Source organism: Rhipicephalus sanguineus, chromosome 6, assembly GCF_013339695.2.
Source record: "Rhipicephalus sanguineus isolate Rsan-2018 chromosome 6, BIME_Rsan_1.4, whole genome shotgun sequence".
In the NCBI taxonomy this organism is placed as follows: domain Eukaryota; kingdom Metazoa; phylum Arthropoda; class Arachnida; order Ixodida; family Ixodidae; genus Rhipicephalus; species Rhipicephalus sanguineus.
In genome coordinates, this window is record NC_051181.1 from 84,238,274 (window position 1) to 84,260,497 (window position 22,224).

General features: G+C 47.6%; 1 protein-coding gene across 1 annotated transcript; it reads right to left on the minus strand.

The window, feature by feature from the left end:
- Positions 1–2,936: 2,936 nt before the first annotated feature.
- Positions 2,937–11,537, minus strand: LOC119395956 (uncharacterized). The gene is made up of 4 exons (XM_037662986.2): positions 11,255–11,537; positions 8,354–8,529; positions 6,966–7,269; positions 2,937–4,078 (listed from the first exon to the last, which is right to left on the minus strand). Exons 1-4 carry the CDS (start codon positions 11,535–11,537, stop codon positions 3,390–3,392), a joined length of 1,452 nt encoding a protein of 483 aa, XP_037518914.2. The 3' UTR covers positions 2,937–3,389.
- Positions 11,538–22,224: the final 10,687 nt, after the last annotated feature.

The window sequence follows — 22,224 nt, forward strand, 5'->3', positions numbered from 1 at the left end:
TTGTGTGTGTGTGGGGGGGGGGCGGGGGGAGTTAGTGCTTTTCTCCTACTTCCCCAACTACCTTGTCCATGCGGGAGCATCGCCTTACCCCCCCCCCCCCGCCCCGTCCTGGCCTGCATGACTTAGCAGATCTGACAATCAGGTTATTTGTTTCAGGCGTGTAAGTACACTGCTGTAATGAATCGTGTATAAATACGCTTTCAGATTTGGATCGCAACAATGATGGACTTTAGGAGTGCTTTTTATTGGACTAGTTATAACAGCATACTGTATGTTTGGACGCGCTTGATGAAGACACGGACACAGTGAGGAGCTTACGTTTGTGGTTTTCTGTGCGCCTCATTGCGTCCTTGTCTTCGTCAAGCACGACCCTAAGTACAATGACGAAACTCATCTGCCGTAGCATACTGTATGTTTGAGTGCACTTGGTGAAGACAAAGACAACAGTGAGGAGCTTACCGTTTGTGGTTTTCTGTGTGCCTCATTGTGTCCTTGTCTTCAAAACGTCCCTAAGCACAATGACGGAACTCATGCTGCCGTAGCACTACTGTATGTTCGGACGCACTTGATGAAGACAAGGACACAGTGAGGAGCTTCCGTTGTGGTTTTCTGTGTGCCTACTGTGTCCTTGTCTTCGTCAAGCACGTCCCTAAGCACAATGACGGAACTCATCTGCCGTAGCATACTGTATGTTTCGGGCGCACTTGATGAAGACAAGGACACCGTGAGGAGCTAATGTTTGTAGTTTTTGTGTGCCTCACTGTGTCCTTGTCTTCGTCAAGCACGTCCCTAAGCAGAATTACGAACTCATCTGCCGTAGCATACTGTATGTTCGGGCGCACTTGATGAAGACAAGGACACAGTGAGGAGCTTCCCGTTTGTGGTTTTCTGTGTGCCTACTGTGTCCTTGTCTTCGTCAAGCACGTCCCTAAGTAGCAATTACGAACTCATCTGCCGTAGAATACTGTATGTTGGGCGCACTTGATGAAGACAAGGACACAGCGAGGAGCTTACGTTCGTGGTTTTCTGTGTGCCTCATTGTGTCCTTCTCTTTGTCAAGCACGACCCTAAGTACAATGACGAACTCATCTGCCGTAGCATACTGTATGTTTGAGTGCACTTGGTGAAGACAAAGACACAGTGAGGAGCTTACGTTTGTGGTTTTCTGTGTGCCTCATTGTGTCCTTGTCTTCAAGCACGTCCCTAAATACAATGACGGACTTATGTGCCGTAGCACACTGTATGTTCGGACGCACTTGATGAAGATAAGGACACAGTGAGGAGCTCCCGTTTGGTGGTTTTCTGTGTGTCCTGTGTCCTGTCTTCGTCAAGCACGTCCCTAATACAATGACGGACTCATCTGCCGTAGCATACTGTATGTTCGGGTGCACTTGATGAAGACAAGGACACAGTGAGGAGCTTACGTTGTGGTTTCTGTGTGCCTCATTGTGTCCTTGTCTTCGTCAAGCACGACCTAAGTACAATGATGAACTCATCTGCCGTAGCATACTGTATGTTTGGGCGCACTTGATGAAGACAAGGACACCGCGAGGAGCTTCCATTTATGGTTTTCTGTGTGCCTCACTGTGTCCTTGTCTTCGTCAAGCACGTCCCTAAGCACAATTACGAACTCATCTGCCGTAGCATACTGTATGTTTGGGCGCACTTGATGAAGACAAGGACACCGCGAGGAGCTTCCATTTATGGTTTTCTGTGTGCCTCACTGTGTCCTTGTCTTCGTCAAGCACGTCCCTAAGCACAATTACGAACTCATCTGCCGTAGCATACTGTATGTTTGGGCGCACTTGATGAAGACAAGGACACCGTGAGGAGCTTCCATTTATGGTTTTCTGTGTGCCTCACTGTGTCCTTGTCTTCGTCAAGCACGTCCCTAAGCACAATTACGAACTCATCTGCCGTAGCATACTGTATGTTTGGGCGCACTTGATGAAGACAAGGACACCGCGAGGAGCTTCCATTTATGGTTTTCTGTGTGCCTCACTGTGTCCTTGTCTTCGTCAAGCACGTCCCTAAGCACAATTACGAACTCATCTGCCGTAGCATACTGTATGTTTGGGCGCACTTGATGAAGACAAGGACACCGTGAGGAGCTTCCATTTATGGTTTTCTGTGTGCCTCACTGTGTCCTTGTCTTCGTCAAGCACGTCCCTAAGCACAATTACGAACTCATCTGCCGTAGCATACTGTATGTTTGGGCGCACTTGATGAAGACAAGGACACCGTGAGGAGCTTCCATTTATGGTTTTCTGTGTGCCTCACTGTGTCCTTGTCTTCGTCAAGCACGTCCCTAAGCACAATGATGAACTCATCTGCCGTAGCATACTGTATGTTGGGCGCACTTGATGAAGACAAGGACACCGTGAGGAGCTTCCATTTATGGTTTTCTGTGTGCCTCACTGTGTCCTTGTCTTCGTCAAGCACGTCCCTAAGCACAATTACGAACTCATCTGCCGTAGCATACTGTATGTTTGGGCGCACTTGATGAAGACAAGGACACCGTGAGGAGCTTCCGTTTGTGGTTTTCTGTGTGTCACTGTGTCCTTGTCTTCGTCAAGCACCTCCCTAAGTAGAATTACGAACTCATCTGCCGTAGAATACTGTATGTTCGGGCGCACTTGATGAAGACAAGGACACCGTGAAGAGCTACTGTTTGTGGTTTTTGTTTGTGCCTCACTGTGTCCTTGTCTTCGTCAAGCACGTCCCTAAGTAGAATTACGAACTCATCTGCCGTAGCATACTGTATGTTCGGGCGCACTTGATGAAGACAAGGACACCGTGAGGAGCTCCCGTTTGTGGTTTTCTGTGTGCCTCTCTGTGTCCTTGTCTTCATCAAGCACGTCCCTAAATACAATGACGGACTTATCTGCCGTGCATGGCGGCCTGTGCATGCACAGCGCGCCAAACACGTGTGGGGTGGGAAGTGGTGGGAAGGGGTGGGGGAGTGGGTGTGCGCAGTATGACAGCTTCTACAGGAGAGACTGCACATTTATGGCTGACACCCTCTGCCATGTGGTCTCGCAACGGACCGAGAATGAGCTGCGACTGGTGGACAGGGCTATGGCTACAAACACAAGCCCACGGCTACGTGGAATAAGGTGCTAATCCACTTCCGGGCATAAGCCGCTTGGTCCACATGTACAACGCAGAGCTTATTCACGTACTCGCCTGTACATTTACTCACAATGTGTAAAAACTGCGCGCTGAGGCAGCGGCTTCGTGGCAATTACAGCAGCACGGCGGGCCATCTATCAAGGAAACAGCTATAGCTATAAGCTAAACTCGGGGCCATTCAACATTTTGACATTTTCAATTTACCGTATTTAAAGTATATGTCTCATTGTTTCTGCATAACTATATGAAGGCAGCGCCTATGGATCCGTCTGCTGCCCGCTGTCTCGTGTCGACACTTTGGTCGGAGAGCAAACGAATGAGCCGGAATGCCAGCCCATCTCTATCGTCGGCGTGTATGGGCTGCCGACGAGCGTTATTCGTCGTCCCGTTACCCGCTGGGAATTCGCGGTGGTCCATTGTTCGGCATCCAAGCTGCTAGTATTCGTAGGCGTTACGGCACCGCTTGTATATGCTGTCAGTCTGTCGTGGTCATCCTGTCTGAGTCCTCCAGCGTCATCGGCCGTCCGATCGGGACGGCAGACTTCTTGCGCTGGCAAGGGACGATGATCTTGCAGGTCAGCCTGGCTCGCAAGTTCTTTTGCCCCAACCGAGCGGGGTGGAGTGCCGCCTCCTGTCAGAGCGACGCCGAAGCTGACTCGTCTTGGTTCGAGACCGCCAGGTCTTTCCGTTGCCGCGGCTGCCTCGCACTGGCCAGATGGCGTAGCTCTGGAACTAGTGGATTCCGGCTGCACGCCATCGTGCCATCCGCTGAGCAGGGACATCATCTTTCCTTTCAGATTGAGGTGACCCCACTTGTCGTCTTGCTCGAGGCCGGTGGTCGTCTCAAAACCGTCAGACGGCAGCGAGAACCGCCTCGAAGAATTGAACGGGACAGCTCGCGTCCGCTCTGCCGTCGAAGATTCGATTCGGCTGGCTTTCTCGGCCACTGAAATAAAGGACAGGCGGCCCTAGTGAAAGCATTTATTGAAACAAAGAATTGCGTTAAAATATTTCGCCTTCTCAAGCCACGTGCGCAGTTTAGAAGAGCCCTGATACACCTATTAGGCTTGCTGAGAAAAAGCATTCCATATACAGAAGACGGAGATGCGAAAACTTCAGCCAAATTTTGCACTTGTGTGCGGCGCGTCAATGAAGTCCACAAGCGGAAGGTAAGATTGACATTTTTCTCGATAAATGACTTCTTTCTGAAGAGAGGCGGCGCCCGGCAATGGGCGATACGTACCGGACGATTCCCAAACAGAGCTGCCATTTGCCGATGGACGACATGACGCAGGAAGAGAGAAAGAAGGAGAATGGATTGAGGGGCTCGTTTCTTTATTTTACACAACGTAATGAAGACAACAGACAATGAAGCCAAGAAAATCATAGGTGACATTGCTTGTAGTTTTTAACCATGTTGTAGTCATTATGACAAACGGAAAGGAATTGAAGTGGACGAAAGAAAAATTGGCGACGCTTGCACTAAGCACTAAGCCGCGCAAGCCTTGACGCAGTGAAATTGGACGATTCTGAAGACTAATCCGGTTGCTTCTAGGTTGTTTCTGAATCATTGCTAGGCTTTAGTTAGGTGATCCTAGGTTGTTTCTACGTTTATTCTGAGCGCAGGAGAGGTTCGAGTTAAACCACACACAGACACGACACGGATGTCCAAACTCCAGAGACAAACTCGCGCTGAAACCAAGCGTTCGCACCTCTCATACTTTAGCAGATTCGAGGTTAGGGCCTCTTGGTGATGGAGCATACTTGGTGAAAATTAAGCGCAATGGACGGGACAAGAAAAGGAGCACACAAGACGAAGCGCTACTAACAACTGTGAACATTTGTTGAATAACTACATGAAGGCAGCGCCTATGAATCCGTCTGCTGCCTGAAGAGGCCATCCACAAGAACTTCGTGCCGGCGAAGCTGAAATCAACAAAAGCGAAAACTGCTGCGCGTTCTCGACCAAATGAGTCTGTGTGGGTTGCATAAGCAAGTTAAGGACTTAAAACCAGTGCCCTAGAAGTATTTTTTGCTGCGAAAACCCCAAGGACCAGTGCCCTAAGAACAATTGTATCTGAGAAAGGGAGGTTAGTGGCTACCTGCTCAAGCATCTCAAGAAGCTATCGTCGGTTGATCCTTCAAATTCGAGTTCGGAATATGTGACGCAAGCGCTGCAACAAGACTACAAAGGACTTCAAATGGTATGTCGATAGGCCATCGAGGACTTTTCTACTTTGTCCCACACGACCAGTTGTTTCGCGCTGAATTTCACCAAGTATGCACCTCTCATACAGTCACAGACACGACATGGATGTGCAACCAGGGACAAACTCGCGCTGAAACCAAGCGCTCGTATCTCTCAGATCTACGGGCACGTCGTCGTTGGCGTTGGCCTTCCATCGCTTCGGGGCCTTCTCGCAGCCGCCGTTGCCTTTCCCGTTCAGTGTTGAGCTACGTAACTGTTGCCTTCTTCCTTTTTAGTGGACCAGTGGCGAGTTGTGGGATTTACTCGATTTCTGTGGCACATACCCGTTTATGAATCGTGATACGGCATACCTATTACACATCATGGCAGCTTAAACAGCTTATCTGTTAAAAACACACTTGCTGCCGTCTCTCGGGAGCGAACCGACAACCTTCGAATTACGCGGTTCGGTCCCTACCACGGCGTTCTTGGGTTGTTATTCTGGGCATTGTCAAATTGCGTCATCTGGTCGTTATCGCTGTCTTACCTCCCCTGACTGGCCCAGATTGCTGCTACGTCCTTTATGATTGGTTCAGTGCTGCGCCACATTGCAATGGAGGAATGTGTGTCGATGTTCCCATTAGCATCCTCGGTAGGAACGTAGCGAATTAAAGATTTTTCGAGAAAGCCAACGCAAGCAAGCCGAGCGACAATTATTACTGCGCGACAGAAAGACGCCGCAAGTACGTTGGGTCCAATCCCACTTTTCGAAGTAATCATCGGGTGACCAGTTTATTGCCTCGCGAATCGATCGGCGCAAAAATTTCTGATTCGCGGAGAACGAGCGGAGGTACAGGTATATGTCGCACGTTTTAAGCGTTTTCTCTTTTCTGTCGTCCCGACAAGCGCGCTGGACCTACACAGCGTGTGAGAAGAGGGAAAGAAGCTACGTCATGCGCGCGTCATGAAACGCGATCGCTCTCTATCGGTGCGATTCCGGGGCGCGCTAGTATCGGTACACTGCGGCACCCGACACGTGTCTTCAACCTGTGGCAAGAAACGCGTATGATACAAAAGCCGCTCTTGTACTATGTCAGCAATCGGCTATTACCAGCAGTCGGTTGTATGACGGCCGTGAGAAGAGAGTGTACGGATCTGTGTGTGAAGAGAGGGAGCTCGATAAAGTGGCAACTTCGCGTTCCGCTAGTGAACTTTTCTTGCCGCGCACGACTGCAACATTTGGCTCAGCTGTTCACCCAGCACTGCTTTTTCATCAAGCACCAGGGGTGTTTCAGGACCCCGTTAAGGCGTACAGTGCTCACCGAATGAAACGCGACATCAAAAGTTGAAGTGTAATAAGTGTTACGCGCAATTTTTCGAGATAACCACCACACTTCGTTACGAATGTGGCCACTGAGAATCACATGGGTTCTAACGGACGTTTGCGAGCCAATACTACGCCGGTGTGACACTAACTGAAGACGGTGAAAACGAAACTATGAGCACTTCTGAGCTCCTTGTTGACGCGTTTTATTCCTTGAGCAGAGCACGTAAATGTATCCAGCGCGCCCGAAGAAATCAACGCTGCAACACTTCATGCTAATACGTATAGCCATCCCTGCGGTTGAGATAAGAACCCACTTACACTTTTTCGGCCGGCCCTCAGCAGCAGGGGTCACGGTACGGCGGCCTACGTCGGCGACCGGAGGTTCTTCGAGAACGACTGCGCCTGCAGGCTCGTAGCGGGCAGTGTCTTCAAAGTGCCTCAACTGTGGCCGGCCTAAGACGCGTCCAAGTTGTTCGACCTGCATCGCCTCGAAACTGGACATCGAGGGGAGCCGGTGCGGGCGAGGGCTGCCCGCCGCTTCAAGCGCATTTCTCGCCGATGTCTGGTGCCAGATGTACGAGATGCGCTCCCGGTTGGGCACCACGTGCAGGGGGTAGCCGGTCTGTGGCCGGCAAAGGAGGAAGGAAGCTTTGACCAAAGATGGAGATGTCAGCATATCGGAATACATGGCATGATGCCATAGGCGAGCGCAAAAAAGGGGCTCTCCTTCACCCCCCCCCCCCCCCATGATCCATGCCTGGAGGGTGTGTCATTGTTTAGAGTGCAAGGTTAAGGTCATGCAGGTTTTACAGGGAAAGCTGTTATGAGATCACAACCGCTGATTTTGGTGCCGCATGTTGTCCGCCGCCGCCGGTGTCAGTACCCCGGGATATGTTATTTGGCTTTCATTGTACTTCAAGTGAATAAATAAGTTAACATAAGTATACTGTAACTGAGAACGTCCCATACACCATCATCAATCGACGTGTACATGAGTGAGTACACGTTGACGGTGCCAACTTGAGACATCGCAAGCACAATGAGCTCCTGTCATTATATGCAAACTTTCTTTTTTCTGCGTCGTTGCCTCGCAACAGAAAAACTTGTTGATGTCCTACTCATAACTAAAAAAAGCGTCCTTGACCTATTTGCTTAACTGTCATGGCAACTCTCATGTCTGTTGAAATAAGTATATTGCGACATTGTTTTCATAAGTACCCATATTTAATGGGATTACGTACGTATTGTTTTTGTATTTGCTGGTATGCGTGTATATAAGAACCATGTACTATTTATATAAGAACTATGTAACAAATCGTCCTGTCGCTGCTGATGTATAGGTGGCCACAGCTTAGACCAAGATGCTTAAACGCAGCTTTTTTTTTTCTCTGGCCTCCTACTTCTCGATTTAACATTGTGGCAAAAATAAAAATTGATTGATTGATTGATTGATTGATTGATTGATTGATTGATCGATTGATTGATTGATTGATTGATTGATTGATTGATTGATTGATTGATTGATTGATTGATTTGCCTGCCTGGTCCACCACGGCAAAGGTGGGCACCAAAGCACCAGAGTTTCTCCGAAGCATTTTTGCAGGAAACTCTCCATGCGCTCGGATACGCTCAACGCAACGTTAGTTTGGAAGGAGAGTCCCTATTCTCAGGGTCAATGATCTCTTGCGAGTACGAGGCAACACCACCTGCGCGTGCGGGTCCTCGTGATCGGACAGGTCGCGTAGCTCTGCCGGGTCGTGTAGGTTGGCCGGTTGCAACACCCCGCAGGCCACAGACGAGGCACCGCCGGTGCCAGCTCCGCCACGACTTCGCGATTTGGTTCTCCCGGTGGCACGCTGGCGCCCGGGACCGATGCTGCGCTCTGCGGTGCGACCAGCGGAACGAGTCCTAACCGGTGCAGTTACTAAGGCGCGAAAAAAAAATGGAGACAAAGAAACTAACATCGACATAACGGTGAACATATAACAGGATGTCTGATAAAGTATAGCTCAAAAAGAAAACAGAAGAAGACACTTTTACAGTAAGGGTGAAGCAACGAATGCTATGGCAACGTATCCGCATTTTATGCGAAGTAAGGCCAATAGCTAACTCCCTTAGCATCCGACCGGGCGCGACTATACACCGTAAACCACTTTGCACTCTTATGGTGGTTTCAAGCAAGCAAAACACCCTTTCGCTTAACCAACATTTGCAAAAATTTGGGTGTAAGGGTGTTTTTCTTCCCCAAATAGCCTTGAAGGGGTAATGTTCTAACTAAAACACCCTTTAGGACTTAAGGGTGTTATGGGCTATCGAAACCCCCAAGGCCCATAGCACAGCGTGCCAGATAACTTGGAGTCACTGATTAAAAGGTCGTTGGATCCTAGGCGAGTTTAGATTAAAAGATATGTCTCTTTTAGGGCTATCTACAAGCACACCACTAATTTACGCCTATTCTTTTAATGTTTAGTGTTCATTTATACGGAACAGGAATATCCCCACAGGCACCAAACGGCGGCTTAATACCAGATGATCAGTGTAGGGCTGTGTGGCGTGAGCGCTCCGTCCATGGGGTATTTTGCAATACGCTCTTTTGTGTGTACCGTTTGGCGCGTGCGGGCACCTTCTATGCTGATGTCATGTGTAATTGCAGATTCCCTGAATGGTAGATTTTATTTTTCACGTTTTTTTTTTCAGTGATAAGGGTGTTTAGACCATTAGAAACACCCCGTGATAAGGGTGTTAGGCCAGCGGCAGCATTCTATAATATGGGTGTTTTGATACGTAAAAACACCCTTTTTCCCTCACTCACAGGAAAGATCGAGTAAAAAGGGCGCCTTTTCGTCCCACAACAATAATCGTCATTTATTTTGCCTTCCTTTCCTTGCATTATCGCCGCGCGCCCTGCACTTTCTGGTCACGAACGGCATGTGCGCTATCAGCGTGACATAGCATTCTTGGTAGGAAAGTGGCCAGCGCAGAGTTTTCATGAAAGGAAACGCAAGCAAGCCGGATAATGATTATTGTTGTGGGACAAAAAGACGCCCTTTTTACTCGATCTTTTCCGTGAGTTTAGGGTGCAAGGGTGTTAGTTACAGAGACGACAAAATCCCCTTAAGGGTGTAAACTGGTTTACTGTGTACAAAACGCCGGTTTACTTCCACGATAGCGATAGCGTAAGAAATCGCGACCGCGCTTCTTACGCCTATATAGTTAATACCAGATCTAACCAAACCCGATCAAACGAATTTGTCGATCTAACGAAAGGATTTCTATTCGCCGGCAGGTACCTATAGAATATCGTCATCAACTCGAATTAACGAAGCTATCGCGGAACTAAACCTGATTTCGAGAAATTTTTCTGGAAATAAACGAGTAGAAAAAGCAGCGATTTCGTTCTAATTTTGACATTGATGGGTTTTGCTTCAGGCGTGCGCTGTAACGCTATCGCGTTAGAAAATATAGCCGCCCTCGCCATTGCTCTAGCTTTATTTTGACGAGGCTGCACGCGGCGCTCATGCACGGAACAAGTGACTTAACAGTCGGTAGCGCTTTTACGTACAATAAGGCGCTCGGGCCGGTGGTGGTTTGCTGACCTCGTAAATGCTCCCACGTGCACAGGAACCCGGCGATTGCTTTCGTTATTTATTGGCTTATTCGACAGATGACCCTGATCGTCTCCTTGCAAATTTCGTTCTCTGCTTGCTCGCACAACCGCGGCATTCGTTCTCCCCGTCTCTGCAGATCGGCAGCTTGTCATATCTTCACGTGACCATCTACCTCATCTGTATCGCCCGGACATGGGAGGAGGCTTCATGCCCGGGCTGCCCTCGCGGACTTCTCACGCCCGCAGGCGTGTGTTCGTGGCAAATAAAATACCGCGGTACCTTACGGGTGTCTCTACGTTACAATTATACACAGGATTCCCCAGCTGTCTCTAGCCACAGTATAAAAATACGCCGACGCACTTTATGACGACGCGGCCAAATGCATGTTGTGGACTATTAAACGGAGTACGTCACACTATTTTTGTTGTTCTTATTAATTGCCTAATTAAGCGTGTTTAACTAACTAACTTTGGAAGCAACAAAGCCGGGCAAAAAATTCCAATGAGAAAGTTGCAGATCGCCCCGCCACGGTGGTATAGTGGTCATGGCGCTCGACTGCTGACCCGAAGGTCGCGGGATCGAATCCCGGCCACGGCGGCCGCATTTTCGATGGAGGCGAGAATGTTTGAGGCTCGTGTACTTGGATTTAGGTGCACGTTCAAGAACCTCAGGTGGTCTAAATTTCCGGAGCCCTGCACTACGGCGTCCCTCATAATCATATCGTGGTTTTGGGACGTTAAACACCAGATAATATTATACTAAAGTTGCAGAAGAACTTGCAAAACGGCCAGTCAGACAGTTTCTAACTTTATATATGTATTAAGTATTAGTGTTTTTCTGCTTACTATTGATCCCCACGAAATGCGAAAAAAAAATACCACGTAACATGACCCCTTGCGTGCCTATGCGCACCGCGACTGCAGTACTGCCACACCACGTTTAACTTTACGAAAATTCAAAGAACCTTGTTTTCCTTTGCCCATTCAAAGTAAAACGCACCGATCGACTGCGCAACGGATCGCCGCGAGATCGGTGTGAACCAGTCGCGTAGCGAACGCGTATCGGCTGCGCTGGGTCGGCTCTGGTGACCTTCACTGGGCGCGTGTCGCGACCTGGACCTGCAGGCAGAGCGCCTCTTGAACTGGAACCAGCGCCACGGATTGCGCGGATCCACCACCGAGTTGCTCGAGATTTCGGCCGACAGCGCCGGTGTGGTCTCCACCTGTGCCTCCAGCCGCTGCAGATATCTCACGTAGAAGCACGCCAACACCAGCGCCTGCATCCACGATGTATATTACAGGGCCAAAAATGAGCGACGAATGAAGGCAAGCGCTGACTTCCAACTTCTAAGTTCACAACGAAGACAAACATATATACGCAAATATGCACATTCCACTAGCCCGGTCGCATACCAGTGCCTCCATTGTTTCGAATAGTTGATGTGCTTTCAGTAGCACAGTCCCAAAGCGGCAATGTCGCTTCTTTTTTTAAGCATATCCGGCGGAGCACTTACTTCCGTTTTTAAGATTATTCATAAAAAAATATTTAAAAAATAGAAATTGATGGTTTTGGTTTAAGTTAAAAGTTATAGTGGATATCGGAACATAAGTTTACTTAAACTAAGGGTCAATTAACTATCAGAATAATTAACAAAAGTTCCTTGATTGAGTTCATTGAAAGATTGTCAGCAGCCGGGATCGTTGTGACACCTGGTGGAGCAGATCTCAACTACGCACTTCTTTCTTCGTGGCCTCTGAGATCTACCTCGGCAGCGCGAGAAACGCAGTAATCTCAACAATTGGCATGGGGTGACCTCGCCAGAACTCAAAAAAAAAAAAAACGGCAGCAACATGCGGCCTTCGTTCTTGAGCCGAATGATTCGCTTTTCGCGAGGACCCTCCTGAGGGCGCAGGACAGTTGCGTTTTAATTAAATGAGGTTCATACCATCCCCACCACCTAATAGAGCACTGCACGGGCCGATTTTTCCGGCCCGCGCCCGGCCCGAAAACGCCATGCTCCGGCCCGCCCGAGCCCGGCCCAGTGTTCTTAAATGTGGCCCGTACCCGGCCCGGGCCCGAGAGGTTTGGGCGCGGCTCGGCCCGACCCGGCCCTCTTCAACTAGTTATGCCTTAAGCATAAAGAAGCTGAAAGACGCTAAACGTTAGCAGTCGCCCGAACAGCGCGTTTTTGGCATAGACAGTATATTTTAATGTTCTCGACTGATGTTACAACCCAGGCCAGGTGGCAATCATTTATTGTTGATAAGAATAATCCTATCAAGCATTTGGCTTGGTAAGATAAGACGTTTTCTTAAGCAGCTCATTGACGAAATTTAACTTTTAAAACTAATTTCCACATGCTTTTTCCATGACAATCTTTTTTTTAGAATGTGATAATCAACGCCTTTATCTCGTAAACAAAACCAACACTATCATCACGATTAAAATATAAGGCGTTGGCCCTGTGATAAGAGTCGCTCCGCATCTTGCACTCAAACTGTACGAAAAACAGCTCCTGAGATATTAATGACTCCCAAATCGCGTTGACCAGTCTGCGGAGTCACGCAGGCGGAAACAGGCGCGGCAGGCATGCGAGCGTAGCTGCATACCCGAAATGTTTCCCTAGATACAAACACGCACATCTTATATACACTAATCTAGGCACTTTGCCGTTGCTTTCCTTACACGGCACCCAAGAACGTCTTTCACTCACTATAATGGTGGAAACTTATATTAGGCGCTTCTTAAAATTACGTTCAGCATACCGATGCAGCAAAATTGTAGACGTCTTGTACTGTGAAATTTCTGTGCACGCCAATGCACTCCAGGTGGTTTAAATTACCCTGAGCCCTCAACGACGGCGTCTCATATAGCCTCGGTCGCTTCGGGAAGTTAAACCCCACAAAACAACAAAAACAAAGCTAAACAACGTACACACGCAATTATGCAGATACGTATAAGCCTAATACGGGCCTGGCTCAGGCCCGAGCCTGACCCGAGCCCGAAGATCACGGGCCCGAGCCAGGCCCGGGCCCGATCCAACAATCCCTTACCCGGCCCGGCCCGGGTAAGGAAATACACCAGGAAATACACCAGGAACCCAGGAAATACACCAGAGCACACGAACGCCGACGTGCGATTGCCACTACCAGGCAGCTAAGTCAAGGATCATAGAGTCGCATCCAGAATCTTTAAGGCGAAAACCTTAGATGCATGCCTCATAAAACGCGAAAATTGACCGGTGTCCCGCGTCGGCGGCGTTAACACGAGTGGTGCAAAAGAATCATAACGTGGTGACAAGGCCATGTCACGTCATCGTGACGTCACAGATAGCCAGAATTGGTGATGCCATTGTGACGTCATCGATACGACGTCACGTCATATGATGACGCCATCACATGACATCGTAGTTTGGTCAGAGGTGGGGCGATCATGGAGGCAGTGCAAAACCAGTTGAGGTGCCTGCGATCCCGGAGGCATTGCAAAAATTCGTTAGGGCAGACAGCTTTCGGAGGGTGGCGGGGCGGGATCAGTACATTGACTCAGAAGAAGAAAAAAAAAGATGGCTTTCGCCTTGTAGTCTTCTTAGGTGAGTGCATAACGGATCCTGTGAGTCTTTTTGGGAACGGGGTCTGCACTTTGTTGGCTCGCAGTGCGATTCATTGTTGTCACGTTGTATAGCGGCGATCAACGATGAAGAAGGGAGCAAACAAAACGCAGATGGTGTAAGCACCGGTCGTGACGGCTCACTGGCTAAGGTGGTGCACTCGCAGCTAACTGTTCGATTCCCGGCCACGGCGGCCGCATTTCAACAGAGGCGAAACACAAAAGCGCCCGTGGACTCTGATTTAGTTACCCGCCAAGGAACACATGTGATGTCTAAAGATGTGGTGGCAGTATGCGTAATAAAGAACTGCAGAAAAGGATCGTGCGGTGACAATTATTAGAGAGTATTAACGGACCATTTGTGGCGCAAAGTGAGAACCAAAGAAAAATAAGAGGTCAGGATAGAAAGACGGGACCCATGGTGCTCAGCGTGCTACACAAACTATTTCGTTAAGCGTCATCTCGTTCAACGTAATACTCTGCGAAAGCATATTACGGAGTCCCCATTAAGGTTGGAAGGCCCGTTGGTTTATGGGGTTCGACGTATCAAAGCGACTCCGGCGCCGAGGGACGCCGTCGTGAAATGCTCCGGATAATAATAATAATAATAATAATAATAATAATAATAATAATATTATTATTATTATTATTATTATTATTATTATTATTATTATTATTATTATTATTATTATTATTATATTATTATTATTACTATTATTATTATTATTATTATTATTATTATTATTATTATTATTATAGTCCCGCACCGTGGCTCCCAGTCGGGATGCATGCTAGCTATGCTCCTGCCCGTTTTTCGGTAAGCAGCAGTTTTTCCGCTGTGAAAATTGCTCTAAACATGTTCATGCGAAGTGTGTAACCTGGCCTGATGAAGAGCTGCAACTTTTGAAGTCTGGATCGCGCTCGTTTTGCTGCAATTTATGTGATCTGAGCCGTGCTGCTGGTAAGCCTAGCGAAGACAACTCGGCGGTGTGCAGCGATGAGCATTGCAGCTCTCAAACCGGTTCCCTCTCCACGTGCACCCCTCCGGATGGCGATCTCGCCGGGCTGCGCCGCCTTCTCCTCGACGCTTTGGAGGGAATCTCGTTCTTCAGCGACGAGGTATCCCAACTACGCGAAGAAAACGAGCGCCTCCGTAAGGATCATTCCCGCGGTATTGAACAACAAGCCCGCGTGGTCGCCTCCCTTCGTGCAGAGGTCCGCTTCCTGCGTGAGGAGCTGACGCGCCGCACGGCCGGAGCGGCAGTGAAGGCACCTGTTATCCCCCAGCGCACGTGATCGTTGACCGATCAGTGACTTCCGAGCAACCTGCCTGCTCTGAACCACCTCTCTCCAAAACTCTTTCATCTTCGAATTCGCCGCCAGCTGACGTAGACACGTCCGAGCGTGGCAGTGTGATGCCTGCGACAGCCTCTTATGCAGCGGTGACTGAGGGGGAAAGAAAGAAGAAACCCGCCTCTTTTGGAGCTATGACAACATCGAATATATCTGTAGCTCAATGGCCACAACGGCCACAACGGCCAAAGGCCATTTTTGTTACGAAGCTGAGCCCGGACACCACTGTTGCTGACATCAAAAAACATATTGCTTCATTCGATCTGTCTCCCATCTCCTGCCGGCGACTTCAAACCAAATTTCAGTCCTATTCTTCGTTCTACATCGAAGTCGACAAGGAAACACTACAACGCCTGAATGACCCTTCGATGTGGCCCATCGGATGCCTCTTCAAGCCATTTCGTGGGGAGCTGCGCGATGACATGCTTCATCCCTCTGAGCAAGTGACTGGAATCGAAAGTGCCGTGTAACGTAGACATATTCTTCCAAAATGCTCGTGGTCTACATACCAAGACACGAGAGTTTTTCTCTAATGTTCTTTCGTCTTCTTTTCCTATTATTGCTATTTCTGAAACCTGGCTAGGCACTGAAATTCCCTCATCTGACTTTTTTCCCCCGAACTACACCACCTTCCGCAGTGACCGAGATTTCAGTGAAACCAAACAGAAAGGCGGTGGCGTGCTGATTGCCATTGACAATTCACTGAAATCCGTTAGACGGAAACACCTAGAAACTATCGAAGAATCCGTTTGGCTAGAAACCAACCTTGAGCGCAGTGAAAAATTGTTGATTGGATGTTTCTATTTACCGCCCAGCATGTCCCCTGCCTCGTTTCATGATGTCATGTCTTCCATTGAACTTGTGGTATCTTCTCATGGTGAGCACAGAATTATTGTTCTTGGGGATTTCAATGCACCTGGAATTGACTGGAGCACGCTTACTTTTTCTCATTACTATCATTTCATACAGAAAAAGTGCAGCCTGCTCTTGGACTTTCTGGCGTTTAATTCCCTACTGCAACATAACTCAGTCGTCAGTTCCAGTGGCAACGTCTTAGACCTGTGTGTGTCAAACGATCAACCCCTTGAAGTTTCCCGCTCCGACATCTCTCTTGTACGTCCAGACAAATTCCACCCACCACTTAACGTAAGATTATCCGCATCAGCCGAAACAACGAGTTTCAGCAGTTACGTAAACAAATCTCCGAGATTTACCTTCAAGCGAGGTGATTACACGGGCCTCTATCATCACTTGTCTACCGTTGAGTGGTCACAGGTTACTGACAAACCAAATGTTGATGAGCAGGTTGATCAGTTTACGGAGCTTGTACTGAGCAGCCTGCGTAATTTTATTCCCCAACATACACCTAAACAACGTAAATATCCCCACTGGTTCTCATCTGAACATATCAGTGCACTGAAGCATAAAGATCACGCACACGGGAAATCTAAATGTTCTCCATCCAGCGAGTGGAAGGAAGAGTTCAGCTTCTTTCGAACTCTCTCTAAACGCCTATAAAAACGGGATCATAGTTCGTATATTGAATTCTTAGAATAAAAGCGCCTCTGACAGGCCGGCGGAGTTTTGGAAGTATGTACGTAAACGGTCCAGCAAAAGCCGAAAGTCCTTCAGACTACTGGACTCAAATGGGGTAGAAGTGCATGCCGTCGCTGACTGTTTTGCCACGCATTTCTCATCCGTTTATAAGGCCTCAGACTCTAGCACTGATATCAGACAACAGCCCAAGGCAGTTAGCTCATCCAGTGCTTTGTCGCTGGATAAAAATCTCATCTGCGAATGCATTAAGCGCTTAAAACCATCCTTATCATGTGGCCCAGATGGCATCCCCTCCGCCATACTAAAAGCTTATGGTAGTATATTTGTCCCAGTACTGACTACGATATTTAATAACTGCCTGGACACTTCCACATTTCCTAGCATGTGGAAAACTGCTCGTGTTTTTCCAGTATTTAAGTCGGGCTCTAAAACAGATGCTTCTAATTATCGCCCGATTTCTCTACTATGTGCCACATCAAAGATCTTCGAGCTGGCTCTTCACAACATATTGTCTTTTAGTGTGAAAAACTCATTGATTCCTAATCAACATGGTTTTCTCGCTGGCCGCTAACTACCACAAATCTTGCTAGTTTCATGACGCAGATCTCCACACCTATTTCTCAGAGAGGACAGGTTGACGTAATTTACTGTGACCTGAGCAAGGCCTTTGACGTAGTCAGCCACACACTGATTATGGTTTAACTTGCGCACTTTGATGTTGACTTGTCGATTGTGAATCTCTTGCACAGCTATCAGCTCAATAGGTATTGTTATGTAGCCGTAAATGGCCAAACGTCTTCTTTGTATAAAGTGACTAGTGGGGTCCCTCAAGGGTCGGTATTAGGCCCACTCCTATTTTTAATTTACGTTAATGATGTTTCTTTTGCCATTCGTAATTCTTCTTTCCTCTTGTATGCCGATGACATCAAGATTTTTAAGGAAATTCATTCAGTTAACGACTGTCGCTTGCTGCAGTCAGACTTGCGCTCTTTTTCCGTATGGTGCGACGGTAATATCCTTTCTCTGAATACCTCGAAGACAAAATTCATGTCTATCACTCGCAAAACATCTAGCGTGTCATTTCAATACTCTGTCAATTCTGTGCCGTTATGCAAGGTTTATGAAATCAGTGATCTTGGTGTTGTTGTTGACAGCGCGTTCAACTTTTCTTCTCACGTTAAGCGTGCTGCTATGCGGGGCCTTCGTTCTCTCGGATGTGTTTGTAGAATATCTCGAGAATTCAGGTCTCCCATGGCCCTACACAAATTGTACACGGCAATATGTCTTCCGCAACTTGAGTATGCGTCCGTGATATGGAATGGCATTGCTCAATCCAGCGGTAACACCATTGAACGAGTCCAGAAAAAATTCCTCAGCATATATAACCATCGCTTTGCTAAAAATGACTCTGGATCTCGTTCAAGTACTGCTGAATTATTATCACTGCCATCACTTCACTGCCGACGAAATCGCTCTGATCTCTTATTTCTTTACAAGCTAGTCCACGGTATCATATCCTGCCCTGTACTTCTCAATTGTGTTAATTTTCGAATTCCGCGTAAGTTAACCAGAGAGAACAGACCGTTTCATGTACCCGCCTGCTTCTTCCAACATTCTAGCGTTCACAGAATACAAAGTCTCTATAATGTTAATTTTCTTGATCTTGACGTTTTTCATAGCCCACAATCATTGTTTTTATCCGAGCTTTGCACTGTTTTGACATAGTGTGGCACAATGTACAAAGTCTTCCCTTCTCAGTCTTTCCACATAGTTGTATGTATGCAATCTAATTTTTTATGCCCCGTTAATATTTCTCGTGTTGTCTTATTTTACTCCTCCCCTTTTGTGTTCATTTCTCTTTGTCTACGTGTTTTTGCTCTTTTTATTTCTGAAAACTGTCTGTATTGTATTGTTTATTTTTATTGTTTTTTTTTTAGTGCGCCAGCACAAAGACCTTACGGTTGTTCCTGGGCACGTTAAATAAATCATCGATTGATTGATTGATTATTATATTATTATTATTATTATTATTATTATTATTATTATTATTATTATTATTATTATTATTATTATTATTATTATTATTATTATTATTATCATTAATATTATTATTATTATTATTATTATTATTATTGGCTTAGGCTTCGCATACCCGTCGTGGTAGCTTAGCAAGTGAAGTGTGGCGCTGCTGAGCTCTAGGACGCGGGTTCGACTCGAGACAACGATGGCCGCATTCTGATGGACACTCGTCTGTTTTATCAGGTACACGACAATGAAAATCAGGTGGTCAAAATTAACCGGGAAGTTCCCCAGTGCGGTGCGCCTAATAATCATGTCGTGGTTTCGGCACATCAAACCCCATAAACAACAGACTTCGCATGAATTAAGCTTTCTGCGCAGATCCCATTTCACGCAGAGTTCTGCGGCCAGCTTCTAAAGACATCGCGCCATTAACGACCGGGCTATGCTACTATACAGATCACTACAAGCTTTGAATTTTTGAATCTCCGTCATACTTCTTATGTGATATTCCCTCTCCAAACAAAAAAACACACAATTAAGAAACCACGAACGCAGACTGTAATCAAGCATCGTTATATACTTACCCTCACGACAGCTATCGTTGTGATGAACAAGAGAACAGACCAAAAGTACAGGGCCTGTAACGAGGAGTAGCAATGTTGTACGCAGCAGCACGCATTTTTTTTCCTCCATAAGAGCAGATAGTTCTGGAGCGTTGGTGCGAATACGTGATGGGAATAAACAGTGCAACTTGTTTCGAAGATCCTAGAGACAGTAGCGAGACGTCAAGGTATAGCGTCGTAACTCGCGGGGGACGACCGCCGCGGCAGCTCAGTTGGTAACATAGGTCGGCAAAAAATGTGGTGCTCACTCAGACTCACTCGTGGAATATATTTTGTCCTTAGGACTCACTCGGACTCAGACTCACCAAAATTTTCATAAACCGGACTCACTCGGACTCAGGCTCACTAAAATTTTGCTCAACCGGACTCACTCGGACTCAGGCTCACCTAAATATTACTCGCCCGGACTCACTCAGACTCAGACTCATGGCTCGATATGAGTCTGAGTGAGTCTGAGCGAGTCTGAGTGAGTCTGAGTGAGTCGACTCATGAGTGAGTTTGCCGACCTATGGTTGGTAAGAGCATAGGGCACGTAATCCGAAGGTCGCAGGTTCGGTCCCTGCCGGCGGCAAGTTGTCTTTTCGTCCTCTTTACTTCCTTCACATCTATATCACAACTGTTACGATACACTTAAAACAGTACAATTAACGCCTCCTATAGCTTCCTTGGCTTCATTATCTGCTGGTGTTCATTACGCTTGGTAATTGATGCTTACCGCATTCGGAAAGCAGAAGACAGATGTATGAGCCACCGATCAATCGACCCTGCGCACGCCTGTATCACAGACACCGTCCGATTGCATCTATTATATTGTCAGACTCGCCATGTCATTGTCAAGTCTGACTGACTTTCAGTATGCTCCAAATGCCTCAAACTTCAAACATCACGAGAGTTGACAGCAGCACGAAGTTTTCAAGAAAAAAAAAATGCTATATGAAACCCTGGCATCAGTATACCTACGGCAGCTGTAGACATAACAATCCAGTCAGAATGGTAACAATAGTTGACACGTGGATTTGGCTTCTCTTAATCCTTTTGATTGAATGCGGAAAACCAGTTCTGCAGAATCTCATAAGGTAGAAATCCGCATGTATTTTCATGTATCTTTGAGCTAAGAACGGATGGGTGGCAATTTTCATTTCCTTAATCCTTGCGGCTTTAAACGGCCTTTGTGCCTTTGGAAATGGATCACCTTCAGGAGAATATGGCAGAGCATGGATACGAGTACAAGCCGTTGTGAACACTGAAAGCAGTTTCCCAAAACTAACTAAGCGCACCTATTAAGGCGACGCGCAATCATCGACTTATCAGAGGAATATGAAAGAACACTTGGTATTGTGCAGTCCACGATGATGAGTGTCCGAGAGCACGGTCTGTATAACCGTGGCATGATACTCTTCGGCGCAGGGAACTTATAGTGTGATTAACCTTTGGTCAGTAATTCTGTTAATCCCGTATATCTGACAAACACCTTAAGTCGAGCTTTCCCCGACTCATCCTACATTCACCGCGGCTAAAATTATGTCGAAGAAAAAATGAAGAAGTATCAATGAACATCAAAAGAAATATTCCCTTATCGCCTATTTTGACACACGCGTCAGATGTGGTAATAGTTTTCTTTAGCACGAAAGCGTTTTTATGCCGGGCTCCGCAAAGAAGTTTCAAATATCCTGTGAGGACTACGTGCTTACCTGCAAATGTGTTTTCTCAGTGTCGTTGTCCGTAAACGCGCTGGTTCCGTTCGTCCACACGGTGACGTTGGTCGAAGCGCCACTGTCCTCACGCACCTGAGCATAAAACCCACGATGGGTGAGCCGTGCATACTCTTTAAATGAAAACACGCGCCTCGCGCGGTTGACCACATCAAGTAGCAATAAAGAGGCTTGCCTTTCGGTCCTGTCATGGCAGCGCCTACAATCTCAAGACAAAGAAGGTTTTTATCTCGCGTTGCTATAGCAACCGTCGCTTCGCGGGAGATTCGAATTCGGTGTCAGCAACGCGCGTGTCTAATAGGCCTCTCGCCGCGTCTAGACAAGTCGGATGCGCGTGAAACGGGCCCTTTTCCTCTCTCCGCGACTGACCTACTTTTGCCGCGCAGTTCAACCATTTCCTATGTCCCGCGTAGCGCCGGTCGCTATGGCAACGGGCGATAAAAGAAACTTTTGTCTTGAAGTTTCGTCTGCCGGTAGATATCCGCTGCCGTCGGTTGCATTGAAGGCTTCTGCAGACACGGACGTGCCCTAACCCGGTCGCCATGAATAAAATTAATCCAGACTGCGCGCTTTCAGTCTGTTGTTGTAAGTGCGGGGTGTGCTCGATTTAGAACACATGCTCTGGCGCTGCTCGGCGTTGGCCGGTGATGGTTCTCAAGATGAACAGTGGCGAATGCTGCACAGTGACGTGCTGGCGTACGCACTCAGGGCTGTCCAGGGGGCCCGTGTGGCGGCACAGGGGCTGGGCCTCTCTATCCCGACGTGGGAACGGCCCGTATCAGTCCCGGACTGATTCCTCAAGACCTAAATGAAGTACTTCATACCGGACCGACGGGTGCGCGCGCCGTTGTTGCGTTAGCATGGTCTACCGCACCTTGCAAGCAAACGATGAAGTGATACAAGCACGCACACAGTGATGAACCCGCAGAACGCATTATCCAGCGAATGCCATTTATACGTATGGTGGGCAACATGCACTGACCTGGCTGTGTCTGTAAAAGACTTGAATGCAGGCAGCGATCCAGCAGAGGAAGATGGTGACGGCGTTCCAGGCAATGAACATTTTCAGTATTCCGATGATATTCTGCGCAAGAAA